The sequence below is a fragment of the Gallus gallus genome, chromosome 3, assembly GCF_016699485.2.
Source record: "Gallus gallus isolate bGalGal1 chromosome 3, bGalGal1.mat.broiler.GRCg7b, whole genome shotgun sequence".
Taxonomy (NCBI): Eukaryota; Metazoa; Chordata; class Aves; order Galliformes; family Phasianidae; genus Gallus; species Gallus gallus.
In genome coordinates, this window is record NC_052534.1 from 30,568,678 (window position 1) to 30,596,532 (window position 27,855).

The 27,855-nt window shown below is 47.1% G+C and overlaps 1 protein-coding gene across 4 annotated transcripts; it reads left to right on the top strand.

Moving 5' to 3' along the window:
- Positions 1 to 95: 95 nt before the first annotated feature.
- Positions 96 to 27,757, top strand: XPO5 (exportin 5). 4 transcript variants are annotated; one of them, XM_015283713.3, is made up of 33 exons: positions 96 to 257; positions 442 to 563; positions 1,035 to 1,107; positions 1,701 to 1,838; positions 2,148 to 2,330; positions 3,322 to 3,363; positions 4,253 to 4,279; positions 4,609 to 4,794; positions 5,485 to 5,561; positions 5,991 to 6,090; positions 7,504 to 7,587; positions 8,009 to 8,134; positions 8,394 to 8,484; positions 9,941 to 10,069; positions 10,678 to 10,793; positions 11,774 to 11,929; positions 12,347 to 12,388; positions 12,999 to 13,106; positions 13,987 to 14,186; positions 14,789 to 14,888; positions 15,180 to 15,361; positions 20,268 to 20,368; positions 20,903 to 20,999; positions 21,544 to 21,680; positions 22,019 to 22,116; positions 22,641 to 22,687; positions 22,925 to 23,019; positions 23,882 to 23,944; positions 24,427 to 24,509; positions 24,987 to 25,094; positions 25,279 to 25,416; positions 25,530 to 25,694; positions 26,127 to 27,757. In XM_015283713.3, the coding sequence occupies exons 1-33, from the start codon at positions 153 to 155 to the stop codon at positions 26,268 to 26,270; spliced, it is 3,663 nt and encodes a 1,220-aa protein (XP_015139199.2). In that variant the 5' UTR covers positions 96 to 152; the 3' UTR covers positions 26,271 to 27,757. The 4 variants fall into 4 exon arrangements, with proteins under 4 accessions (XP_015139199.2, XP_015139200.2, NP_001264581.1 ...); XM_015283714.4 differs by having other exon boundaries at positions 13,017 to 13,106; NM_001277652.2 differs by lacking the exon at positions 3,322 to 3,363.
- The last annotated feature ends 98 nt before the right edge of the window (positions 27,758 to 27,855 follow it).

A 27,855-nucleotide genomic window follows, 5' to 3' on the forward strand; every position in this document is an offset into this window, starting at 1 on the left:
CGCGCTCCTCCCGCCGCGCGTGCGCCGAGCCGCCGTGCCCTCGCGCGTGCGCCACGCGCTCTCCCCTCCTCTCGGCCGCCCCCTCCCCTCCCCCCCCCCCCCGCAGCGCCGCCGCCGGTGCCCGGTGGCGCGGGCCTGCCGCCGCCGCCGCCATGTCCGCCGAGCAGGTGAGCAGCCTGTGCGAGCAGCTGGTGAAGGCCGTGACGGTGATCATGGACCCGGCCTCCACGCAGCGCTACCGCCTGGAGGCGCTCAAGGTACGCGGGCGCGGCGCTTCGGCCACGCGGGTGCCCTCGCGGCCGGGGCTCGTGGCCGGGCCCTGGGGGCCGGGGGGGGCTCAGGGGGCCGAGGGAGGCGGCGGGCCGCGCCTGGGGGCCTTCAGCCGCCTGATCGCCGTGTGTGTGTGCGTGTCTGTGTGTGTGTGCGTGCGTCCCTCGGCAGTTCTGCGAGGAGTTCAAGGAGAAGTGCCCTATCTGCGTGCCCTGCGGGCTGAAGCTGGCTGAGAAGACGCAGACGGCCATCGTCCGGCACTTCGGCCTGCAGATCCTGGAGCATGTGGTCAAGTACGGCCGTGCTGCTGCCGCTGCCGCTCGGGGGCGGCCTCGGCCCGACCCTCCGCGGCCCTCCGGGGGTGAAGGAGGGGAAGGGAACGGCTTCGGGGCGGGCTGGGGAGCTCCGTTAGCTCACCTCGTTGCCAGATGTAAACAGGCTGAAGGGGTTATCCGTGGGTCTTCGGCGTTCTCCGCGCTAACAAAGAGGCTTTGTGTCAGCTCGGCCGTGAGGGCCCTCTGTATTGCCTCTGCAGCCCCGATGCTTTGTGCTTGGCTGCTGCTTTCCAGTTGCGTTGACCCCGGCGATGCCAGCAGCGGGTCTGTCGTGGCTTTTTCATTGAGGGTTTGGGCAGTGGTGGGGACAGCGGGCTGCAGGGTCTCATCCTCTCCGGTTTAGGTAAAGAGTGCAATGAGGGTCAAGCTGGAGATCTTTAAACGTTTTGACTGCCCTTTTTTTCATCTCTTTTTAACACTTCTAACCAGGTACCGCTGGAACAACATGCCTCGTCTGGAGAAGGTTTACCTAAAGAATAATGTCATGGGTCTCATATCCAGTGTAAGTGCCTTCTGCTCTCTGATGGCTCTCACGTTTGGTGTGCCTTCTGGTCTTTGAAGCATGGTTCTTTCACGTGGAGATAGAAAGTGGGAGCATACAGGAGAAAAGATGCCTGTTTTTTAGCACCAAAGACCTGAATTCAAGTCTGGAGTTCGTTACTCTCTTGCTTTGCATCCCTGATTGTTCCAGCATCTGTGTTAGCCGTGTCATCTCACGTGGCAGGAGCCTGTGAGGCATGTAGAAGCTCCTTCTGATTTCTTAGAAAGAGGTTCAGTAAACAGAAGTGTTTTATGCTCTGTTTAGGATACTAAAGTCGTTCCCTTAGTCATATTTGCATTGCAGTTGTGGTTGTTGTCATGACCGAGTGACTTCCCTTTGAGGAAATTCCTTTTGGTACCCAGACTTTACCAACTGTGGATGCCAGGGAAAGTAGCAGTGGCGCTCAAGTGAGCTGGGATGTAGATTTGCCCTGTGCAGTTTTTCATTTGTTCTCTGCCGTTTGGAGTATTTGTGACCTCTGTGCAATTTTGTGTCAGAATTACAAGTGTCTCATGTTTACTGGTTTGTGTAACTCTGCCCCTCTTCTCCAATAGGGAACTCAGAGCATTCTAGAGGAGGAAAGTCACATTAAGGATGTTCTGTCTCGCATTGTGGTGGAGATGATTAAGCGTGAATGGCCTCAGCACTGGCCTGATATGCTGAAGGAGCTGGATACTCTCTCCAAGCAAGGGGTATGAACCACAGCTGTCTGTCCTCTTCCAATCCCTCCTGGAGTGGGTTTCAGTCTTCCATCACTGTGAGGAAAGCCTCAGGAAAGCTCGGGGGCAGGGGAGGCAGGCAGGCTGATGGACAGGCTTGAGGAGTGCCTTTATGATTCAGTTATTCTAGGAGGGAGTTTTGGGAGAGAGAACTCAACTTTCTTCTCAAAATATGACTTATATCTTCACACAGTGTTTGCTTTCTTACCTCTCTGAGCTTGCTTCTAGGAATTTTAACTTTTCGACTGTGCTCATGGAATGTGTTTCGTTTTGGGGCATCAGGAAACTCAGACAGAACTGGTGATGTTCATCCTCCTACGTTTGGCAGAGGATGTGGTGACTTTCCAAACCCTGCCTACCCAACGGCGGCGAGATATCCAGCAAACCCTCACCCAGAATATGGAGAAGATCTTCAGCTTCCTGCTAACTACCCTGCAGCAGAACGTCAACAAGTACAGGCGCATGGTAAGCATCTCCTCTCATTGGCTTCAGTTGGTACTTGGAGGCATTTGGGAACTGGGATGCAACTCATAAGTCTTGGGAAGCAAGTGCAGAAGCTGTCTGAAAGCTGCTGCTGTAGGTGTGAGGCAGGGATCTGCTGTGCCCGAGGAGGGCTGTGCTGATTATAGCACATAAGGCTTGACAGGATTTGCACTGATAGTTTGAATTTGCAGTGTAAACGGCATGCATACCTTGTGAGTGTTGGATTGTGCAGCTGGCTGACACTCAGGGTGGACAGCTTAGCCAAAGGAATTGTAGCAGGAACAGGTAGATTTGGGGTAGTTTGTGTAACAGGCAGTGGTAAAGAGGTGTTGTCCTGGGCGCACGCCTACTGTTGTTTGCTGCAGTTGTGATTGTGTTGATGCACCAAAATGCAGGGGTTTCTGGTGGCTCAGCAATGCATCTGGGCCTCTCCGGCCCATTCTTCCTGGAGTTCAGGTCAGGAGGCACTTTTCTGCCAAGATGTGGCGAGGAATACTCTGCCCTTTTGTTTAAAGAGACTTTTCCTGCATTCTCATGTAGAGGCATACAGGTTGGTCAGGATGGATAGTGAAGGCAAATGTTACCCCAGTCTGTTCTTCTGTGAGGGAGGTGAATTTGAGAGAGTGAAGCAAGTTCAGAAACCAGTCTATAAATAGGTTGCTTGTGTCTATCTCTTGTACTTTCCTTTTGTCTTTTTCTTCTTTGAACTGGAATCCAGAGGTGCCTTTAAATGTGGATCTAGGAAGGTGAAAAAACATGTACTACCTGCCCTCTGTTCTGATACATTGCCATGCTGAACAAACTCTCCTACACAGCGGAGCGTTTTCTGTGCAGTTCGTGATGGTGGGTGGGCAACCCTGGTGTGTTTTTTAGTCTGGTTGAAATGCATTTCCAGGTAAGGTTTGAATTGCAGTGCTTAAGGTTCTGAAGTGTGGCTGCTTCTGCTAACGGTGGAATCTTTCTGATTGGCAAGGTTGGAGCAACCCAGGAACAAGAAGTCCTCACCACTCCACAGGTTAGCAGATGTTTGGGATGTCTGTGCACAGGGTAAACTCTGAGGGTTGGGTGTTCAGTTACCTATCTGCACACTGAGACTGGGGGAGATGATGGACGGTTTCCCCACGAGTGTCATCTGCAGCGCTTTTAAATACGCAGTTCTGCAATAGTGGTTCAGTTGTGAAACATTTGGGACACAACCAAATTAACATAAAGTAAATGCACGGAATGCACTGATGGACAGTTTCCAAAGCAAAACCTTGCAGACAAAAGAAATTCTTACGGTGCCTTTGCATCTGAAAAGTAAATAAAACTTGTCTATCTGAGGAACTCAAATTGCATTTGTAGTTTGCGGGTAATAAGATGATGCAAGCAGTGCACTGCCACTGTTAAGTGTTTGGAACTGGGAGTCAGGCCGTAAGCTCTTGCCCCAGCTCTCTTTCCAGCCTCCATTCTGACAGAAAAGGATTCATCCTTTTCACAAACTGATCTCTGTAGATAAAAGCCACCAGCGTCACTCCGAGGCTATCTCTTGGATGTAAGATACTCTAAAAGGTCAAAAGCTTCTTCTCTGGAAGCTTGCAGGAAGCACCAAAATGCCTTTTCTTCTTGTCCCTCGTGTCTCCCTGGTGCCTGCTGACTGGAGTGTCATCCTTTGGATAAGAACTAAACTGTGGCCCAACTTGCAATTGAAAGTCCCGTTGTCTTACCTGCCAGCAGGCTGCAGAAGTGGTTATAATGGCTGTAGCAATGTGAGCAGGAGACTCTTCTAGCCTCTTTCATTAGGGAGCTGTTCCACGAAGCTGCATCTGGCTGCGTTCTCGAGAACAAGCCCGTCCAGCAGTGGCTGGGAGTAAGTGTGTGCTGTAGCTGCTCACTTACCATCTCTCTCTTGTTTTCTTTTTCAGAAGACTGATCTGGCTCAGCAGCCAAAGGTGAGTGGAGCTGTGCAGGATTTAGTGCATCAGTGATTCTTAAAACCAAGATTGTTTAGGAACAGGCTTCTCCTAGGCTTTGGGTCTATTACCTGCAGATGGGTTTGTTCGCCCATTGTAGAAACTGCTGAGAAGAGAGAAGTGAGGGATGAACCATGTGGAGAAATGCCAAGATCTTAGCTGACGTCCTCTGTGTGGGGACTTGGACCCTTTTGCTGCCTCCTCACTTTCTCAGGACAGTTCCTGATACTGCTTTTTCCAGAGAGCGGACAGTTTTAGGTGGGAATTGGTGTTTCTCCTTGGCTCTGACCTCTTGCCTCTGTTCACAGGCCCAAGCAAACTGCCGTGTGGGGATAGCAGCACTCAACACCCTGGCTGGCTACATTGACTGGGTTGCCCTGAGCCACATCACAGCGGACAACTGCAAGCTCTTGGAGATGTTATGTCTGCTCCTGAATGAGCCTGAGCTCCAAATAGGAGCAGCAGAGTGTCTCCTAATTGCTGTCAGCAGAAAAGTGAGTTCTTCCTCCTCAGCTTCACTGACTCCTCTTTGTTTTCCTCCTATATATGTGTGTGTGTGTGTGTGTGTATCTCCTATATAGTTCTTTGGACTGAACAGTGATATCTTTGCCCTTTTATTTAAGGAAACAAAATTAAAAATTGCCTGCTTTGTGTCAGTGACACTTGCAGTGAATGCCATGCCAGCACAACGCTTACAGCAGTTGTTGGAATGCTCCAGCTTCTGTGCTTCCCTCTCAGCATTTGAGATCCCCATTAACTTTGGTTTTTCCATTTCTGCAACTGAGAAGTGGGAAATGCTGTCACCTAGCTGTGTCATCTAGAAGCTCAGATCAATGACAGCAGGATCTAAACAGGTGATTTGACCCATACGTTCACAAGCAGCTAAGTGTCAAGGCTGAGTATTTATCAGCTGCTGGTCTGCAATGAAGAAGAGTTAATGTCAGAGTATCAGATCTTCATTTTTAAGTTCCTGTGGTGGGGTTGCTGGGGGGGGGAGAATTGTTGAAATCAAGGGTACCCCCTTCTTTTTTTTTTTCCTTTGGTAGCAGTTTTTAATGAAATCCTTTTGTGGCTTGCAAGCTCCTCTCCAGGTGAAAGAACAACTGAGGGTCTTCCAACCTCACTTGCAGATGGGAATAAGTGGCTGTGCTCTAATCAAAGCATTTGGTTTACTTTGTACGCAGGGGAAGCTGGAGGATCGGAAACCTCTGATGGTGTTGTTTGGAGACGTTGCCATGCACTACATTCTCTCTGCTGCCCAGTGAGTACCATCCTGCTGCCATCCTTTCACACAGAACTGCATACTAATAGCTTTCTAGGTGTATTTACTGGTTTAGGAGACAACAAAACCATCGTTTAAAAAAAAAAAAAAAAAGAAAAAACCACCCTGAAAAGCTGCTGGTTTTTTTGGATCCTATCATTGTAGGACAAAGTGGAGTAAATACATCAGCTGCACCAAGTTTTTTCTTCTAGCCTGAAATCAGGATCAGAGGGACTCAGAAAGAAAGGAAATTTTAGAAGTTTTAGTTGTCAGTAAAGCAGTGTTTTTTATGATAATAGCAAAGAAAAACCCACCTCTGTAGAATCTCATTGTTTCAGTGTTCTCTCGTCTACAAGATAGTTGGCAGCGTACCTGTTATTACAGTGTGAGTAACTGCGACCCTGTTTTTCCCATTCTCCTCATTCCCAGGACGGCAGATGGTGAAGGCCTGGTGGAGAAGCACTATGTTTTCTTGAAGAGACTTTGCCAAGTGTTGTGTGCACTGGGCAGCCAGCTGTGTGCATTGCTAGTAAGTCTCTACTGAATTCCCACAGCAATCCTAGCAAGGACAGTTTCTAGGGCTCGGGGTGAGGCAAACCTGATGTGACGTGGGACTGGGGTTCTCTTTGCACATTTGGTAGCCCTAAGGTTCTCTCCACACGTTTGGAAAAGACAGAAATTACTTTCCTTGCAGATAGGATAACTGGATCCTGCTGAGTTATGGGAACGTAGGATGAAGGAACCTTGTCTGATTTCAAGCTTCTGTTGTCAACAAGAATCATCTCCAATAACCTTTTCAAAATGTTGAAGCTTTACTGGAAGTTGGTTAAGTTTCTTTCTGCTGCTATAGAAAAGCTACTTAAGGAAATTGCTCATGTTGGAAGCTGTTTAAATTTCACCACTAAAAGTAACTCGGAGTATAGCTGTTTGTTCTTCTACCAAGGTTCTTTCAAGCTTAAAGAAAAAAAAAACCAAACGTTTTTTGTTCCCACTGTTCATCTTTGTAATGTTTTGTGTCAATGTTGAGATGAAAATGCACACCAATACTTTGGATACAGTGCTGACTTCTGAATTCCCACTCCCTCAGTTCAGCGCAGTGCTTCTACAGCAAGGAAGGCAGGCTTGCTGAGAGCTGCTGCTTGCAAGGGGGCTGAGGTAGCCAGCCTGTGCAAAGGTGATAGAGCAGAGAAAATTCTCACAGAGAGGGAAAATTAAAAAGATAAAAATAAAAAACTGAGAATGTATCCCTAGCAAGAATGGACAGCAAACAAATGGTGAGTTAATACTTCCAGTGCGGGTTGTTAGTCCATTGGGAAGTAACGAAATAGGGGTTTGAATCCTCTCACAGAGATTCACTGAGTTGTACAGCTCCAGAATGGGGATCTTCAGGGCACTGGGTCGTGTTATTTTAGTGAGGAGCAGCAGAACCTTCATTTTTTGGCATCGAGTGAAACTTCCTTTTCCTGAGAAATTTTGCAGAATGTTCCTGGTAGGAGATGTTCACCTGTTCAACACAGGAGCCATTTGGTGGAATGGGAGTGAAATCTTTTGGGTGTGTTTGCATGTGAAATTTGCAGTTTGTGGTTAAAAATCATCCAGTATAGATGCTGATGGGTAGGAGCAAAGCTGATACTTGGCAGCAGCAGCAGTGGTTATGAATTTGGTTTTAAAGGAAGTCTAGTATCTGAGAAGTCACCCTTTGCTCTTAAAATGAACGTGGTATTGTCAGCAGCTCCCCGAGGCTGGTCAGCAGGATTTGCTACTCCTTAGGCTGCTGGTTGCAGGAAAAAGCTCACTGTTCTGTGGTTTTGCCCCTGTTGTTTTAGTCTGTGGCCTTGGATATAAGCACTCATGCTTTACCCAAAGCACTCCTGCTTTACCCATGCCACTTCTGAACCCACGTAGTTATTATCTTGTATAAAACTGTTTGTCTTCCTGACAGGGTTCAGATTCTGAAGTGGAAACACCCGCCAACTTTGGAAAATACCTTGACTCATTTTTAGCCTTCACAACTCACCCCAGCCAGGTATGTAGATGACCGAATGTCTCGTGTAGGTCTATGTAAGAATGTGTGACTGCATAATTAAACTAACCTATAGAAGACAGCAGAACTACTTCTGCCAGGTGTTGCTTTCCAATCTCTCCATTTCAGATAATAAAGTGGAAGACTGAGTGGTTTCTCCTCCTTTACTACCCCAGTTGGAACGGTATCAGACAGACAAGGGCTGAGTAGAGAATCTAGTGCAGTGTTTGCAACTGACCCTAGTATTTAGTTAGAGGGATTTTTGCCTTTTTGAAAGTTTGGATTGAGCCTGCAGGGTGCTTTGGCCTCAGATAAATAGTGTAGTTTGTTCTTGCCTACTTGCAACAGTGGAATGTTAGCAGTGGAGATGGCAGTACTGAAATCCTTCTCCATTCCTTTCTTTTTCCCTCTCTTCCCCATCCAGTTTCTGCGATCTTCCACCCAGATTACGTGGGGAGCCCTATTTCGGCATGAGGTCCTGTCTCGCGACCCCTTGTTGCTGGCTATGATCCCCAAGTATCTTCGTGCATCTATGACCAACCTCGTGAAGGTATGTGGGAACTCTGGGCAGATCGGTGTGAGAAAATGGTTATGTGAACGTGGCCTGTGGCTTATGAGGGAGAAAATATATTTTTAGTGGGAGTGCCAGAGATGTGGTCTCTGCTGAGGGCAAGATCTCAGGCTGCTGAGCAAACAGCAAGATCTCAGGCATTCTGCTGTCTGTTCTTTCTGTCTTCACCTCCTTGAAGTGGTTTTAGTTGTGATGGTCAGCTTCTTTTCCTCCCTGACCTTGTCCACTGTATCTCTAGGTGGGCTTTCCCTCTAAATCAGACAGCCCCAGTTGTGAATACTCTCGTTTTGATTTCGACAGCGATGAGGACTTCAATGCCTTCTTCAACTGTAAGTTGCTCTCACTCCTTGTTGTTATATGTGCCTTTCCTCTTGTTTTCAGTTGCTGGCTGAGTTTGGATACTGCCGTGTTGACTTGGTCAGCTTCCAGTTGTATCCTATGTCAGCCTGGAACTTGGAGCTGAATGAATTTGGGATTTTCCTGTGGAAGCTCAGGCATTTCATTTTATGGTTTCACTGTCATATTTTCTATTTCACTTACTGGCCAGGTGAGAGGCCAAGTAGCGTTTGCTGCCTAGTGTTGAAGATATGCCTTGTGGTGACCTAGATAAGGAATAGAAATGGCCTGGAGTCCTGTTCAAGCTAGGAGAGGAAAGCAGCTTATGAGAGACTGTCTCTGTCATTCCAGAAAGAAAGTCTGTCCTGGCCTTTCTAGGGAGGTTTTGGTTCAGTACCGATTGCAGTGATTGAGCATATAGAATAGCTGATCTTAATCATCATCTTAAACCAGCAGATGGAGAAGCCTGGATTTTAATTATTTTGTACTTGCTTTCTTTTTGTGTTTTACTTCCTCTAAATGAGTTTGGCTGTCTTGGTTGGTATAGTTCGATTCTTACTTAAATTCTCACCTTTTACAGTTATGTTTGAAGATTTTTGAGTGTTGCGTTTTTGTGTCGTTCATTAGATTGTTCATTTTACTTAACGGTAATTAATCTGGTTGGGTGTAAGTCAAAAGGCTAAATGCACAGGGACAGAATTTGAGATACGTTTAGGGGCTTAAATGGTCTTGAAAATTTTTAACATGCATGAGAAAATTGGTTTGAAACATAAAGTAGAACTATTTGGTCAGACATCTCTTAAACAATGCAAGCTACATTTGTAGTCTGTAGAGCTGTTTCTTTTGTGTGATCTTGTCCTGTAATGCTTTGGAACAAATTAAATACCTGTCTTGACTTTGCTTTTGCTCCTATCTTTGAAAACGAAGACAAGACTTCCTGCCTTGGGGTGGGTCATTGTTTATTTGTTTTGAGTTAACATTGGCTTAGCAGCTATTAGAACCTGCCTCTGAACTGGGGTGAGTTGAGTAATTTGGGAGAAGTGCATTTGGCCAACGAAAGAGAGAGTTATCCAATGCTGGTTTGATGTCTGCGTGTCTCATAATGCTTTGTAAGCAGCAAACATAACGTTTAAGGATTATTTTTTTAGTGAATAACAGAGACTCAGTTTTACTAAGCCTGGGTTTAGTGTAATTTTCATAATTCATGATTGCACTTTAATTGAATTTGTTTTTATGTTAATCCATTGCTCTCCAGTCACTTATAGCTCTTTGAAGAAAACGTTTGTCTTGTTATAGCTAGTTTACTCACTGTTTATCTGAGATTACTGTACAGCTATTGACAGAGCAACAGACAAAAATGTTCCCAGGTCTGCAAAGCTGCAGGTGAGCTTTGGGGAGGGAGCATTTGTAGCATCAGCTTGTTACAAGGTACACCGTTCTTCACTGCAGCTTTCCGAGCCCAGCAAGGAGAAGTGATGAGGATGGCTTGTCGTCTGGACTCTCGAACTGGCTTCCAAATGGCTGGGGAATGGCTAAAGTACCAGCTCACAGCTCCTGTTGATACTGGACCCATGAACTGTAAGTTTTTTGGGAACAAAAAGAAAAATTCACAATTGAATTCAAGCCAAGAAGGAACTCCTTTGGCTTTTATGAACTTTTTCTTTTGAAGGGGAGTCAAGAGACTGCAGTAGGTTTTCAGGCTTTCAAGGTCTTTGCAAGTTGAAACCAAAAGCAAACAAAAAAATTATTCTTGGCAGTCTGCTTCCAAAATAGCTGCTGCAGAGCTCCTGGTGAGCTGGAAAGTTCATCCTCTGCACATCGTTTTTCCCCAATACGATTTTGCAATTATTTGGGCCTTATCATCTGTATAGCACTATTTTTGACCAGGGAAGTTCTGCTTGACTGGCAAATCCCTCTGTCAGTCACCTTGATTCCTCCTGCAAAGGAAGGCTGCTCTGTGTTCTACAAAGTCACAGCAAGACCTGTGTCTTAGGTTCCCTGGTAAGGCAAATCACACTTGAGTAGCTTAGTTACTTCCAGTGCATCCTTGCTAGACATCTGCAGGGAGAGCTGCGTGACAGAAATACTTGGGAGTGCTAAAATGATGCGGTGTGGGAGCTTATAAGCCTGGTATTGTGCATGAGGAGAGGAGTGTGGTGAGAGCTGCAGTGTTCTCTTCCTTTCAGCGAAGACAGGCGAAGGTCTCTGCTCCATCTTCTCTCCATCCTTCGTGCAGTGGGATGCCATGACCTTCTTCTCAGAGAGCGTCATCAGCCAAATGTTTCGGACCCTGGATAAAGACGTATGTGAACCACATGCTCTCTTGCCTGCTCTCCTGCCTTGTTCTGGGTTGACTTAAATGGTGTTTGTTTTTGTCAGCCATATTGTCCTTAAAAACTCTGTCGTTAACATTTACTTCCATGCAGCAAAGACAGATCATTTGGTGAGTGCTTCTCATGAGTACTCACCCTTATTTAGATGGGACTGATCTCACATTGGCTTACTGTGTCACATATTTCTTTGGTTCTGGATGGTGTGCCATGAGAAGTCACTGGAGATGGCATGCTTTGACACAGTGCCTTGTTGGAAGAGAAGAGGACTGCTTAAGCAAAAATGTTATACGTTTATGCTTTTAAATCATCTTCAAGTTTGACCCATTTCTTCTTTTATTTTCTGTATACTGTACTGTATACACTCACTTTTATCTGAGTGAGGTAAACTGATGCTCAGGTAGTGGGAGATGAGAAGATCAGATGAAATTTCCCTCTGCGTTTTGTACATAGGCAAACAAGAAAGAAGGCATTTTTCCTTTTAGTCTCCTGTAGACTGGTTTGATTTCAGTTTGGTTAGTCTGCACTTTAGTTTAGCGTTCTAATCACCATAAAATATTCGCATGGGATGCTGTAGTTGGTTAAGCGTGCAATCTGTTGAACAGTTAAAAGCAAAACTGGGAGCCAGAGAGGGGAAAATAGCCTTTCCCAGAGGTACAGACAACACTGGGGATTTCAGGTGGATGTTTCAAGGTTGCTTCAGCAGCAATGCCAATGCTTGCTATCCACCTTCCGTCAGCAAGTGCACATAGCAGGCAGGTAAACTCAGGTTTGCATTGCTTCTCTTTCTGCTTTTGAGAACAGCTGCCTTCAGGTGAGAGGCCTCAGAGAGACATCACAGCACCAGCAACTCAGCCTCATTCTAAGGAGTTCTGTGATATGTGCAACAGGCTGAAGCAGTGAGCCTTTCCTCCTCTTTTTCTCTTCTCCTTCCCCATCCCCGCCCCTGTAGGAAATCCCAGTGAATGATGGCATAGATCTACTGCAGCTTGTCCTTAATTTTGAAACAAAGGATCCTCTCATCCTGTCCTGTGTGCTCACCAATGTCTCTGCTCTATTCCCATTTGTCACTTACCGACCGGAATACCTCCCACAAGTACTTTCCAAGGTAGGTACTTGCAGACCATGCTAAAATCAGGTAGGTTTTTAAGGAGCCGTGACCCTGTTACTAATTTGGAGTACTTTAAACCTCTTGACATTCCTGTCAGGGAATCTTTTGTGTTAAAAACAGTAAAACAGATTGAGTCGTGTTCAAGGACAAACAGTGTCAAATAACAAAAATTTTGTAGTTTCTAGCCTTAAATCTCAACATTAAGTGTACACTGCAGGCAGTAAACACCATGTTTTATTTCAGGGTTTCTCTGTGGTGATGGTTAGTCTTTCTGTTTTGTCAGGGGTTCCTTATTGACTTAATGAAATTGCTCCAAAGTCACATGATCTATTTCTTGAGCTCAAAACACCCACAATTTCTAGATATATTCACAAATGACATGGGCTTTAGAATTTTTCCTTCCTTTTCTCACAGCTGTTTGCTTCAGTTACCTTTGAAGTCGTAGAAGAAAGTAAGGTACGTCTGAATTAATCTCTACTTATCTGTTGTAACAGTTGGATCAGATTGCATTTTATTTAAGAGCATGCTGAGTTTGAGGACTCCACTATAGTAGCTTCTCAACTATAGCCCTGCTTCTAGAAGGGGCTGTGGAGTCCAGACACGAATGATCTTTTGTTGGTTGACATAGCCTTATAAGCTTTGACTCACAAACTTAGATGGCTACAGATGTGGCCTAAGGCCAGCACACTGAGTCCTCAAGTCTATGCTGCTCCTCCTGAGAGTAAAATGTATTCATTAGCTGTGGGTAGCCTTCAGTGGCTAGTATACATGGCTCTGAACAATGCCTGTAAAGCTGCCAGTTACCTAAGGGGAATGCTTTTAATCCTGATAGAGTCAGTAAGACCCACAGCATCCTCATCCTGGAGCGCAGCTTGTCTGAACATGGGCTTTTTGGGCTGGCTAGAGCTTCAGAGCAAATCAGTTGTGTTGTGTGGTTGGGGTGTGTGTGTGGAAATGTTGGGGGTTTTTTTAATGTGTGCTCAACAGTGAAGAAAACTGTACATAATGCATTTGTTTCTTGAAGATACCCTGCATTTTTCTGAACTTTCGTTTTGTTGCATTGAAGTTTGTTGTGTCTGTCCAGGCTCCTAGAACTCGAGCAGTGAAAAATGTGAGAAGGCATGCATGCTCCTCTATCATAAAGATGTGTCGGGATTACCCTCAGCTTGTCCTGGTATGTAAATTCAACTCTGCCCTACCTCAATTTCAGCTGGATTTTGTGGGATCTTCAGTTTCCTTGGAGACAGCCTCCATTTTCCTTCAAGGAAGCAGTCCTGCTGCAAAAATGGCAGTGTTTTATTCCCTGCATCCTGCCCTACTGTGATCCCAATAATTTTCTGCCTGAAAAGCTGAATAGTGAGGTGATAAGTTAAATCCAAAGGAGATGATGGGGAGGAGGAGGCAAGCAGCACTGGGTTCATTTTATGTGAATTGTTTGCTGAATTTCTGCTTTATCACTTAGGATAGTCAGAGTTGATTCTTTAGCTGAAGACATCAGACTCATCTTCAGACTTTTTTCTATTTAAAGAATGAAGGAGTGAGAGGAGACTATTTGTTTCTGAATTGGCTTGAGGAGAATAGAAAATACAGATATCAGTTATTTAATTTTGAGTAAATCTGAGTATCTTCGAGTTGTTTGGTTTTGCTGAAGTAAATAGTTGGCATGCACTCCTTTCTTCAGCAGTTCTGTGTTGGGTGCTTTAGGGTTATGGAGCACCAGAAGGAATTGCTATTTCTTTTAACCTCGTTTTTGAGGATGCTGATTAAAGTAGTTTAGGAGTTCTAGTCTGCAGCAGCTATCAAGAGCTAGTAGGTTTATCTTTTGTAGGGTGATGGTAGAGGGGCTGGGAAGAAGAGATGTTCTTGTAGGCGGAACATTCAGAAAAACTAGAGGCTGAGAAAAAGAGTTGGCTATGTAGAGAAAAGCTAACTTAGGCATGCTGCTCCAGCTGTGATGCATAGCACAGCACACCCCAGAGTTTTCACCCCTGCCTTCCCCAGTTGTTCTCCTCCACACCAAATGCATGACTTTTCCAATTGGATGTGTTTTCTAGCCCAACTTCGAGATGTTGTACAACCATGTGAAGCAGCTGCTCTCCAATGAGCTACTTCTGACACAGATGGAGAAGTGTGCCCTTATGGAGGCACTTGTCCTCATCAGCAACCAGTTCAAGGACTATGAGCGGCAGAAAGCTTTCCTGGAGGAGCTCATGGCCCCTGTTGCTGGCTTATGGCTCTCCGCGGAGATGCAGAGGTATGGGTCACTATTCAAAGCTCTGAGTTGGAGGTGTTACAGAGATAGTGTGGTGTCCCAGTAAAGAGTTTACACACCAAAAGAGGGTGGTGGGGTGCCTAGATACCTCCTGTGCTCTGAGGCAGTCACTGTGCTAGTAGCTTTCCTGCTAGCTAGACAGTTTACAAATTGTCCGTTGAGTCTAAATGCTGTTTGTTGAATCTCACTAAGTAAGAGTAGTTTAAAATGATAGGACACTTCCCACCACACTCAAAGCGTTTGCAGAAAGTGAGATGTAAAAGATCTTTGCTCATATCCAGATGAAGCTAGGAAGCTGTGCTGTCCCGCAGCCCTGGGCAGCTGGGCACGTATAAGTGTTTACCCAGCAATGCTGCCTTCATAAAAGGTTTAAAGGTCTTCTGTTCCTATGGCCTAAGAGAGCTGAGAGTCGTGAACCATCTGTTCGTAGAGTGTCCACATGACTGCTACTTTTTTTCTCAGGTTCCCAGGTACAGTGTGGAGTGCTAGCCTGTTTTGTATTTGCTCTTTACTAGCCAGTACAAAGCTCTGTTCAAAGTACCATGGTACAAACAATAATGCCCTGTGCTGTCTTTTGCTGCTAGAGTTCTCTCGGATCCTGAAGCCTTTATCTCCTATGTGGGTGCAGACAACAAAATAGCTGATCCAGTCATGGAAGATCCTAGTGGCCTGAACCGTTCTAGAGTGAGTATCGTACCAGGAAAGGCATTATCCAGAGAGAGAGAGAGAGAGAGAGAGGACTTGCTGTATTTTCTTGGAAAGAAACCACCAAAGTTTGTTCCTGTCACCATGTTCGTTTGCTAAGTGAAGCACACTAAGTCATCCTCAGTTAGAAGCACCTTGTGCTTACCTAACACTTCAAATAGTAATGCAGACCATTGCTTTAGAGATGGGACGGTGATGGGTTTCTCTGAGAACATATTTATTTAGGTTGTGCTCTGGCTGAATATGCTCTGTTCACATCTCTTGCTGCAGATAAGCTTTTGTGTATACACCATTCTGGGAGTTGTGAAACGAGCTCGCTGGCCTGCAGCTATGGAAGAGGCAAAAGCTGGAGGATTCCTGGTTGGATACTTGCCCAGTGGAAGTCCAATCTACCGCAATCCCTGTACTGAGCAAGTCCTGAAGCTTTTTGACAACTTACTCGCTCTTATAAGGTGGGTCAAGTTGACTTCAAATCATTCATGTTGGCTTAAGAATTTCTGAAAGCTAAACCGTGATAAATAGATTATATGCTCAGAGCATGTTCCCTCAGTGAAGCCAGCGGGAATGCAGGCTGGTGCAGGTGCCCAAGTACTGTTCCTGACTGTTCATGGTGGGGAATGGCACTGGGGTAACTGGAGCCTTCTTGAACATTCATTGGCCTGGCCTACAAGAGACCATCAAAGCCAATGGGAGCTTGGGCTGGGGTTGCCTCCCCCACCTTTACTGCTGTATATCTGCCACACAGTTAATCATTACTTGACTAACATCTCTGCTCTGCCCTCAGCCCCTGCCAGGCCACCTCTCCAGTCACCACCAGGGCAGTCCCAGCTCTCATCACATCCTTTTTGCATTGTTCTCTCTTCAGAGTTAAATCAAGCTGGTTTTGCTGAACATGAATTTCGGTTTCCTAAAGCACTGCCTGCTATTGAAACCAGTGATCAATGCATACTCTCAAGCTGTTGCTGCCTTGCAGTTACTTTCTGCACACCACTGGTGTTTTATACATCTAGGGCAGTCAGAGGAGGGAGAAAGAGAAGGCAGAAAGGAATCCAGGGTAACATGGTACCCACATTTATAAATTAGGAATTTGTCTCAGAGTAACTGCTGACAGTGGGCTTTTGCCAGTGTGTAGCATAAGGCTTCTTGGGCTGTTTTGTTAGATAACGCTACATGTTGCTTACCTGGAAACTTGAGGTCTGTCATTAGTGGGAGTCTGTTGAAAAGAAGCCTTTTCAGATACACTGAGATATTTCTGCTCCCAAATCTATGAGGAAGGGGCCCCTATTGCTCATGCTCTGTCTAGACAGCTATGTTTGATAGCCACTGGTGAGCTCAAGACTGCTGTTTCCAATGAGAAGCAATGTGCTGGACTGGTAGGACAGGCACATGCTGTATTGGCCCATCTCTAGCAGCGCTTCTCATCTCAGAGCTCCACATAGCTCATCGAGTGGTACTTTGGCTTGTGGGCAGGGCTGAACCATCTTGTTATGGCTGTGGTCCAGAGGAGCAGTGCTTGTGATGGGTTTGCTTTTTATCGTGGAAAGATGAGCTTTTGGGGCAGGTTGGGTAGAGTAGGTTGGGTACCACCCTGAGCAGTGGTAGCCTCGTGCAGCTTCTTCCAGAGCATGGAACATATTGTGGGATATCAACTACATCAATGCCCAAGATCTGAACAGGCTTCAACAGACAGATGTATTGCTTGTACAGTTGCTATTCTCGCCAGAACTCATATGTTACCAAAAACACTGGGCATCTCTGTTGCAACAAGCTTAGGAAGCTGTTGTCAACCACTGTTTTCTGTTGGACGTGTACTGCTCTGCCTGTGAGGAGACAGGAAACTCTGCACCTGCTTGTTCACCACCTCCAGGAAAATGCATAAGCTATGTTCTCTTCAAGTGTTTCCCCATCACCATAAAGGAGGAGGCTACCTTGCTGTTTTCTGACATATAATGCACCTGTGTTTTTCAAGCTTTTCCTCTGCAAACATTTTCAGATTTTTTCTGAGCAATTGGTAACCTACATAGAGTGACTCAGACTTCACTTGGATGTATCCAGGCTTTTCTTGAGGCTATGCACGCCAGAGAGAATGAATGGCTGATGGAGAGTGAGAGATCCTCCACTTGATGCCTTTCCTGGCTGCTGCTGGACGTAGGGGCCTCTCCATATGACAACTGCAAACTCAGAGATGTTCACTGTAAATGATGATTCTTATGTCTTTCTGGAGAAGCAGGAGCTGGTGCTATGGTGTTTCTGGTGTGTTCTTTGCTGGTTCTGGGTGCTTTTTCCATGTACTGCTCAGGCTCTCCTTAAAATGGATTGTGCAAGAGAATATGGGATTTGTAGCAGCCTGTCAGCAGGTGAGAAGTACGGAGACATGAAGGCTAGCTGGCTGAAAGCGTCCTGTGTTGAGGGTGCATTAATTAACATGGTTGCATAGCTGCAAGGGGATGGATGCTTCTCTCATCTCTGTGCCATTCAGGTCCAGTGCTGCTTGTGTGCTTATTCGGGGAACAGGTATGGAAGTCCCTTTGCAGATGGTGTTAGTTGCTGTGTAAGCAAATCTGCAAGCAGCAGCTGTGCAGATCCTCCTGAGAAGCTGAACTGAACTCTGTGTCAGGCACCAGTATGCAAAAAAGGGCATTTTGCAGGCAGAGCAGTTGGGTCTGCAGCCCTCTGGACAATGTATGGCATTTTTCTGCTGTGTTTGCAGATGGAAGGAGTGAAAGTTGCTACACTGTTCGGTTTTGGCCAAAGTCAGTAGCTTGATGGTGAGAACAGAAAAGCAAGATGAATGAGAGATAGTCCAGGTAACAAGGAAGATAAAGTAATTTTGAGTGGTATGCACAGCACGGTGTTTTCCATGCCAGCCTGTATTTTAGTGTCTAGCCATCTCAGTAGCTATGTTTACTGAATGATTTGGAGTTGCTTTGTTAATCATTGCTTGCAGCTTTTGGAGTGATGATTCTCCTTCCCTCTGTGGTACAACATTTCATCTAACTGCTTTCTCGCTTCTGGTTTAAATTGTTCTCTCCTGGGTTTAAACCCAAATTACAATCTCTAATCACAATTCAGTCTTGCCTTTAGATGAAGGCACTTCCTGCAGTCAGCAATTACAGCAACTGATTGGCACAGCACCTTTATTGTGCTGGGATTTGTTGATGTTTTCAGTTGTCGGGGGTTTTGTTGTTGTTGTTGTTCGTTTTCTTACAAATGGACAGAAGAAGCATAGCAAATTCTTTGCACAGACAAAGGCCTTTCTGGATCTTCTCTTGATGAGTTAGTGACAATGTGAAGGCATTAGTGCTGGTGAAATAATTGTTGGATAGACGTGGGATTCTGTAGCATTTTCCGGGTAGACAGCTCAAGGTCTAAGCCAAGACTTCAAGCACGGACTGTCCCAAAGGACTCATCTTTTGGCCTTCAAGCCCACTTCTTTAAGCATCAGTCACTCTTTCCAGCATGTCAGAAAACACATTACCTGAAGTCTTGCAATATCCTTTGGTTCAAGTATAAACACCTCTTGAATTTTGTTTTTCCATGCTTTCTTGTGCGTGGGATGCCCAGGAGTGCTGCACACTGATGAGTCTCAGCTGGACCATGCCTCGGGGCTACATCTTCATCACATTCAAGGGTTGCTGGATGCTTTTTTAACTCCCGTGGGAAGTGACTGATCAGCCATTTTCTGTTACCAAGGGGACCTTGCTAAAATGCGAAGGGAGATTGGCTTGCGAGTAAACATCTGCCTTCCCAGTTGCCAAACTTGAGAAAATGCTTCAAGGATTCAAACAGCAAAGGACCATGACCACAGCTTCAGGATGTGACTGTCTGACCTTCCTGCTGGAGTTAGAGCAGTGGGGTACCAGGGTGCACCCCACAGTCCTTGAGTTTGCCCCACTTGCCCATCTGCTCAGTATGAGGCAAAGCCAACATCGGCATGGAGGCAGCAGGAGATATACAGGAGAGGTGGTTTCAGGAGCTAGGTTTCAGATAGCCTCAAGCAGAAATGCACAGTTTCTGAGTCACTGGAACTGCATTGTCCAAATTTTTGGAAGAGGGGCTGCTCCCTGGTCCCTCTTGGGAAAAGTCAGCTTCTGTCCTCTTTGAGGCCTGTTCCATGGTTTGAGACCCAGCCCAGAATGAGAGTATGAGTGGCTAAGAAGTGATTTGTGTAACTCTTACGACACTTAAATACTTGCCTTCCTCACGTGCAGTGAGCAGGGAAGTATGAAATACTCGCAGAGCAAAATGGGATAGTTGTTGTTTTGGAAATAACTCGGGCTCTCTGCAAACTCAGGCAGCGATCACTGCATTGGGGTTGCCAGGATTGTGAACAGAGACCTTCAAAAAATATATAAAGAAATCATTAAGACATGAGTGAAAGCTGAGACTCTGGAGAACATACTGAGGTCTACCCGTGCTCCCTTCCCCCAGCCGTTCCCATGTATCCCCCTGCTTTGGGAAACGCTGCTCTAGGGGGAGATACTGAGTTGCCCTTGATCACCTCTAGCAGCAGGTACAATGGCATTGCAGTTTTGGAGGAGGCTGCAGGATTTGTGCTGTGTGCAGCTGGCGACACCCAGAGTGGAGGTCTGAGGTCTCAAAGGAGAGAGGTAGGTGAGAGAGACACCCCCTGCCAAGTCCAGCTCTGAGTGTCAGTGCCCTGGCTAAGAGGGGACCCATTTTGGCCTGGATGGCAAGAACCGGCCACCTGTGGCGGAATTGGTGTCCCTCTCGGAGAGCTGACCACGGCCACCTCCTGATGACGTGGAGTTGTTCCCAGTTGGATGCGTTGTCCAGGGGGCACCTGTGTCTGCCACGAGTAACACCTGCACTGGACCAGTGTTCTCCCTAGAGCCCCTCCAATGCCGCCTGCCATTCTGGGGACTGTGACCCATCCCTGAGGGGCAGTGTGTGTATTTGGAGCTGAAACAGCCCCTCCCTCTGCAGGGGACTTAGGTGCAGAAGATCTCTTGAGATGACAGAGTCTGTGTCTTGTCGGTTTTTAAAGCACGTTCATATCCCTTTGGCCAAGCTAATAAGCTGTTGCCAGCATCAGCTGGAGAACTGCTGGGAGTTCTTACCGTCAGTGCTTGCAAGGGGTGGGGTGAACCGAAATAAATAGAAGGGGCAGCCAGGAGATTTGGGACATGAGGTGGAGTCACTCCATGTCTCTATGGGGTGAGCTTCCCCAGTATTTTTGCAGGTGGGGAAGGGGGATCCCATGCACACGTGCTTGGTCTCACCTTCCTCATCGTCTGCCTCAGAGGAGCTGTTCACAAGCTGAAGGAGAGGATCCCACTGTCAAGGGCAAGAGGCGTTGACCCGCACGTATATAAACCAAGCGCTCTTCTGTTTCAGGACTCACAACAATCTCTACATGCCAGAAATGGTGGCTAAGCTGGGGGAAACATTTGCAAAAGCCCTAGACATGCTGGAGGTAGAGAAGAACGCCATCCTAGGTAAGGAGCTTCTCTTCAGGAATGTGTGGGCAGGTTCTTCAGGGCTATCTGAGGTAGTGGTTCACGGATAGGGGCTGGAGAGCCAGCTTTTTCACAGTGTTTGCAGCTCAGTTCTGCTTTGAACCTGCTGAAATGAAAAACTTCTCGTCTCAAACAAATCTGTTTCTTCAGTGTGAAATAAAGGGCTTTCCACCAAGGTGCTTACCAGCTGGGCAGGAGTCTGTGCAATGTGGCGCTTCAGGCTGCAGAGTCTGGGGAGGCTGTAATTGTCTGCCTCTGAGTAGTGCTCAAGCAGGAGTGAGCGCAGAAACTTGGCCCGAAGGGTAGGAGCCAAGTCCTGCAGTATGGCCCTGTCACTTAATAAACAGAGACTTCTGAAACCTTAAAACAGATTGGAGACAGAAGCCTTTCCAGCCCATCAGAAAAGAGTGGTCTTGTGAATAAAAGTATAAACCATTACTCTTGCAACTGCACTCTTGAGGGGTGTTCTGTTCCCCTTTCATCAATGTAGCTCAAGTTTATTCTTTCCTGCAGGTCTCCCTCAGCCTCTATTGGAGCTTTATGACTCTCCTGTTTACAAAACAGTCTTAGAAAGGATGCAGGGTTTCTTTTGTACCCTCTACGATAACTGGTAAGAGCGCTGGATACCCCAACGCAATCCAACATTGCACAGCTGGAGCAATGGGCTGTTGCTGGGTGCTGACTTGTTCTAGACCTGTGCTTTCCACGTGCACTGCGTTCTCTAGTATCCAAGTACTGTGTGCCGTGGTGAACTACACTCAGTGGTTGTAGCTTACCACACACATGGGACACAGTCACTGGAGAATGTACCCCAAAATGTGGATCTGCTTTCTAGCTCTTCCACAGTCATGTGTGAGCATACATCGGCACTTGGAAGTGCATTTTACTGCTTAACTGCTCACTGAATCGTTGTCCCTCTGCAGATATCCCAGGGAAAAAAAGAAAGAAAGAAGAGATGCTATGCTAAAATTGATAGTGTTTAAGAAACTTGATAGTGTTTAAGACCATGGCAACTATGTAATCTCAAGGTGACAGCTCTTACAGCTGTTCATATCCAGTATTCATATCCCAGTCATATCCATATGACCTTTCGAGGTCATATGCAGGGTACCTGTTCTCTGGCACAGCTGCAATTAACCTGCTCTTTATTGCAGTTTCCACATACTGGGAAATGCAGGCCCATCCATGCAGCAGGATTTCTACACGGTTGAGGGTCTTGCTGCCCAGCTCATCAACTCAGCTTTCATCAACCTCAACAACATTCCCGATTACAGATTGCGACCTATGCTCCGTATCCTTCTGTCACTATCTTGGGCCAGCCAGGGAGGCTTTGAGCGTGTCAACTGAAAACCCGGTGGCTTCCTGACATTATTTTAAGTATGGCCAGGACAAAACAATCAGAGGAAGAAGCTGTCATTTTGCACTTGGGCTAGGTCCTTGCCATTTCCTCCTGCTGCCCCGTAGGTGCTGTTCAGTGAGTCACTGTTAGCAGTGGGTGGGAGGGAGTGGGCCCTTCACCTTCCTAGAGGAGCCCAGCATGCTGTCAGTTGACTTAGTAGAATGGGCTGCTTTGGGCAGTGTAGCAGCAGGCCATGTGTGCTGTGTCTCTTCCTTAACTGGTCTGTGCAGGTGTGTTTGTGAAGCCCATGGTACTCTCTTGCCCTCCAGAATACTACGAAACCCTTGTCTGCCCCATGCTGGGACCACTCTTTACCTATCTGCACATGGTAAGAAAACAGTTTGTTTGATGGTTGCTTCTTGGCAGCCTGAACTCCTTGTAACAGCTGGCAGCAAGCAGAGCGTGAGAGCTTCTGTGTCTCTCCAAAGTCAGCAGAGACAAGGGCAGAGCCTCAGTACTGAATGGCTTTGATGCACTTTAGGGGAGTGGATTTTTAGATGCTTTGAACCCTGGCTTTCCCGCAGCACCCCTTGCTGTGAACTCAAACCGTTGGTTATTTGATCCTCAGACTTCAGCCATGAGAATTTGGAAGCGGGAGGCTTTTGCCTGTGTCCCCACACTTTCTTGACAGCTCGCTCAGATTCCCGGTGTCAACACAGACACGTCTTTGTGGTTGTTCATCACAGTTGGTAGCAGTTCTTGTCCCACTCAAACTGGGGCTGTGTTTAAAGCTCTTGTGCTTCTGTTGAAGGCTATTGCTGCTTCCAAGCAAGACCGCACTAGGGTTTCTTTGCAGTGTGGAGTCGTCTTAGGAAGCTATTGAATCTTCTCTTTTGTCTTGGTCTTCAACAGAGGTTGTCTCAGAAATGGGAAGTGATCAACCAGCGAAGCATTCTCTGGTAAGTTGCACCCCTCGGTGAGTACTGAAAGTGGGAAATGGGGAGTGGGATGGAGCTTATTTATGTATTTTACTTAGCCTTTTGCACACAGAAGAGCTCTGTCAATAGGGAGCTCTGGTCCCTGGTCTCACTAACTGTCCCTGTGTTTACCGTGATGGTGACTGACCGCCTTTGCTTTGGGCAGGGGGGATACTTTAAGATACTGGCTCCCCTCACACAAAAACCTGTTCTTTTCAGTGAGGATGATGCTGCAGATGACAACCCGGAGTCTCAGGAGATGCTTGAGGAGCAGTTGGTCAGGCTGCTGACCCGAGAAGTCATGGATCTCATCAGTAAGTGAAATCAAGCTGGGTCCACTGCTATGCTTGGGATGTTTGCCCCGCAAAGGAACTGCAGGATTTCCAGCTTGCAGTAAAACTTATCGCTACTAGCCATTATAGCTTAGTGTAATCATTAGAAGCCATGTGTGAGACAGACCTCTCAGAATCTTACCTCAACCTAGTAAGAGATTACTTTAAAACCTTCAGAAGAAAGGTATTTTTGTTGTTGTTGTTGTTTTCCTTTTTGTTTTGTTAACAGTTAGGGTTCTATGTGTTCAGCACTGTCCCCATAGGAATCTGGTCATCCTTTGGAATTTGGGTTCTTCCTTTCTGTGCCCTGGAGCCAGATACATGACATCAAGTCATGGACAACCTGAGTATAGAGTGTGTTTGTGCTGACAGAAGCATCTCTCCCCACAAGCAATCTCCTTTCTTCGCCTTCCCTTTCTCCACTGTTGAATTTTTGTCAGCGTGGCTTTGAGCAGAGAGGCAGGGAAAATTAACTCCACATAGAGTTCACAGGTCCTCAACTTTGTATGTCTTCATCAGCCTTACAGTGCTGCAGTTCTCCAGTTTTAGGCTTCTAATGATTTTGTGCATTCCTAGTTCTTAGTAGTTAGAAGCAGCCCCCATGCAGCAGGTTCCACTGTGGGAGGACTCTTTGAGTGGGTCATTTTGGCCTACCAGTTAGTACAGTATTTGGCTTCTGTTGCTGTGCTTTCAAATTCTTCAGATATTGTGTGAGAAGAAAGGTCAAGGGAGACCCGGGGGAAGCTTGAAGGAGCTGTGAGCCCATTAAAGAATGCAGGATCATCTTTGCATGTTCTGAGGTAGCATCTTGCCTCTTCTGCTCAATTAACAATTGTTTTTGCAGCTGTTTGCTGTGTTGCTAAGAGAGGTGCTGAGCATAACTCTTCTGTTGCTGTGGACGGAGATGGTGAGTAAATGCCCACTTTTGCCTTCCCACCCCTTTGGTGCACGCAAACACCTTTCTCATTTGTTAAAAGGAGAGGCAGGCCTGCAGATGGAGATGATGAGGGATATTGGTGTTGTGTGCAGCTTTCAGCTCTAATCCTACCCAGGATTAGACCACAGAAAAAAAAGCACGGCCTAGCCTAACCGTGGATGTGCTATATGATAGGGTTTATGGGGTAGCATGTTGGAGCAGCTGATTCTTATGGGGCCAAGAGGAGGGCTGAGCGGAAGAGTGGGTACTCCTGAGAGCTGGATGGAGCTAGTTAGATGCTAATTCCTGCTCCACAAAGAGTGAGTGCTTGTCTGCTCGGAGAGGTGCCCCGGCAAGCTGTGCCAGCAGGCTGACTCTGTGTGCTGTTCCTGGGTTCCCAGCTCAGATCTTGCAGTGTCTTCCTCAGTCCTCAGGAGGCCCCATTCACAGTGCTGCCTTTCTGTCTTGTGCAGATGATGAAGCGATGGCCACGGATGTGACTCCTCCTGCCAGCGCAGAGCTGACGGAGCTTGGAAAGTGTCTGATGAAGCAGGAGGTAAGAGCATGCTTTCATCGCCATCGTCCTTTCTGTGCGTTCTTTGTCATGCATCTCTGTGGTGCAGATAGTCTGCTTCAGCATTCCCAGTGTGGGAAACTTCTTTTCAGCCCCTACTTGTTTTCAGAGGGCTGTGCTAATTGTTGCAGAAGCCAGAAAACACTCAGGGCTTGGAATCCAGTGTAACATTCAGCTACAGTGTGTCAGCAGTTCTGCGGGTGAGGCAGAGGGCATTCAGCCCCTTCAGCACTTCCTGGCTTTGCCTCCCCGTCATGGGCTCCTGGCCTCAGATGGAACAACAACACACAGCAGCTGCACCTTGTGGTGCACGTTAGGTGCTTTCCAGCACCTCCAGCTGGAGCAGCAGCAGCACGCAGGATATGGAGACTTTGGTTTGCTTCTTGGCTCCCTCTTGGTATAAATCCTACAGGTGGGAAACATCTCTTTGACTGGTTTACTCCTCTTACTCCTTCTCAGGATGTTTGCACTGCTCTGATGATCACTGCCTATGCATCCCTCTCCTGGAAAGACACCTTGTCCTGCCAAAGAACCACAACTCAGCTTTGCTGGCCGCTGCTCAAACAGGTACGTACAGGAGGAAGGTACGGGTACATTCTGGCAGAACTGGGAGAGGAAACTGAATGTAGTGAGAGTGAGAAACGTGGCTGCTTCACCGCTGGGTACCTTCTCCCTTGAGAAGGCTGAACTGCTGCAGGAGGGCAGTCGTGTGTCATATCCCGCTTCTGTGCTGATGGTGCCTTTTCCCCAGGTGCTTCCAGGCAATTTGCTGCCCGACGCCGTGTCCTGGTTTTTCACCAGTGTGCTGAAGGGCTTACAGATCCACGGGCAGCACGATGGCTGCATGGCAGCTCTCGTCCATCTGGCTTTCCAGATCTACGAGGCCTTGGTGAGAAACTGTCAGCACGCCAGCTTGTCTGGGGTTGGTGGGAAACAAATCCCTTGTCTGCTTAGAGGGGCGCAGAGGAGCCAGAGGCCCCCTGACCATACTTCTCCTTGCAGCGTCCTCGCTATGCTGAGCTGAAGGTGGTGATGGAGCAGATCCCAGACATCCAGAGGGACTCGTTGGAGCAGTTTGATTCAAAGCTTCTTAACCCAACGCTGCAGAAAGTGGCAGACAAGCGCCGGAAAGATCATTTCAAACGCCTCATAACGGGTTGCATTGGGGTAGGTGATATCCTGGGGGAAAACAAGCCTTTCTCATCTAATCCCCGTGCCCTGCAGAAGCGTCAGGGCAGTCGGCCTGCTTGCCTCTCCCCGCCCACCCCCCTTTCCAGCCAAGAGGCTGTTGCAGCAAATTCTGTTTGCCCCCTCATGTCACTGAGACACCTTACACGAGGGTGCCTGTAGGGAACTGGGTGTGGAAACATGCGAACAAATCTGTGAAGTGGGTCCTGGGCTTTTGTGAAGATGGTGGAATTGGATCCTGATGAGCTGCCTTAGAACCTGGGGTAGCAGGTGCACTGATTGTTACCCTGATGCCCAATTGGGAAAGACCAGGCCTGAGATTCCCCCCACCTCAGAGATGCAGGCATGCTACCCTGAGCCGACTGGGGGTTTTGAGGGTGGTGATGACTGATGCCTGTCTGTCCTCTGCAGAAGCCACTTGGGGAGCAGTTCCGCAAGGAGGTTCATATCCGGAACCTCCCATCTCTCTTCAAAAAGGTGAAGCCGTCACTGGAGACAGATGTGCTGGAGACAAATGAGGATGGAGAGGATCTCACTGTGCTCTTTGAGCCCTGAGCCTGGGATGCTGCATCCATCTCCTTCCCTACTTGGTATTTCATCTCTCCTCATAGTAAGCACACTAGATTCTCCGTGTCACCACCTCTGAGCATTTGTCTCAATAAAGCCCCTTACAGTTCCCATCCCATCCTCTTCCCTACAGTGAGATGGGATCTGTGGTGGCATCTGATCCAGTCTGTTAAGCTTTCTCTTATTCCTTCCCCCTCCCCACACTGGATGAGCATCTTTAGACCTTTGTGTCTCTGCAAGGTGGGAGCTGAGCCCATAGACTGTTAGGTAAAACCTGGTCATCCTATAGCCTTGGGTCACTCTTACTCCACTTCTTCATCCTTTGGGGTTTAGGATTAGCGCGAAGTATAGTGCAGCATGTGAAAAGGGGCTACCTTCATCTTTCTCTGGGTGCTAGTAGCCAGGCTTTGCAGGGGATCCATCAGGCACTGCTGTCATGCCTATCATGCTTGTCTCTAGTGGACTTGTGTTCTGATGGATCCATTTCCCTCCAGGATGCTGGGCTGAGGGCTGTATGCCAAGGAAGCCTTGCAGCGCTCTAGGATCTCCTTTGAGATCAGTCTTCTTAAGGTGCAGCTCCTCTGTGGGAGGCAGACACCATCATACATATATATACATACGTATGTATATATATCCGATCACACAACTTGTTCTACCCATAGCCCAATGAAAGGCTTTGCCCTCGTGCTAGCTTTTCTTGGATATCCTTAAGGGGGAGCAGAACAGATTTTTATTTTCTTGTTTTTACCATGCCCTGATGATGGCCAGTGCAGGGTACACCAAATCTGGACCAATACCCGAAGCACCTGCAAAACAAATGGGATCTCCTCCCTCTCTTGCTGTGGAGGTGACAGCAGTCTGTGTTTTCACCCAGCCTGGTACTTCTCAGAGGTGTGTAGTGGGGCAGGAGGAGTGGGGATTATACTGCAGTTTACAGGGAAGAGCCAGGACAGAAACTGGGTTTCAGATGAGGTGAGGCTTGTATCAAACCACTCCGGTTACAAAGTTGGTTCTTCTTAACACACCAGGTGTTTCATTCAGCATTCGCTCGTGTTGGCACAGGAGCTGCGAGGCTCAGCTCATTTTGCCATTAAGAAGAACCAAGTAATAAATCCTGCTGGGGCAGATGGGACTGAAAAGTTTGGGTTGGAAGGGGTTGGAATGCAGAAAAGATGAGCGTGCCTTGGGAATCTACGCCCCCTTCTGCCCCTGCTGTTCCACCAGCACCCTCTACTTTCCTCCTGGCCTCAGACATTTTTAACCTCTGAGCTGAATTGGCTCCTGGCTCCAGCAAAGGCTGGGTGTATTTATTGTGTTGTGATATTTTTAACATTCTGTGACTTCATGCTAGACACAAGGGGTTTTTTTAAATGGTTTTTAGAACCTTTTTTTTGTAGGAATGTTTAAATCTAAAGCTGTCTCTGAACTGGTTGTGTTACACCTCTGAATGTCAGTAAAGCTATTCCAGTTTCATACCCACGGTGTCATGACTTCGTTTGTATTCAGCCCTCCTCATTCCAGCTGCCAGAAAGAAAGTGCAGCCAACGACACGGTCGATGTGTATTAGCAGGGA

Coding starts and splice junctions, on each gene's coding strand:
- XPO5 (XM_015283713.3), top strand. CDS start 153: ATGTCCGCCGAGCAGGTGAGCAGCCTGTGCGAGCAGCTGGTGAAGGCC. Junction 15,362..20,267: donor AACTTACTCGCTCTTATAAG/GTGGGTCAAGTT, acceptor CTTCTGTTTCAG/GACTCACAACAATCTCTACA. Junction 25,417..25,529: donor TCCAGATCTACGAGGCCTTG/GTGAGAAACTGT, acceptor TTCTCCTTGCAG/CGTCCTCGCTATGCTGAGCT.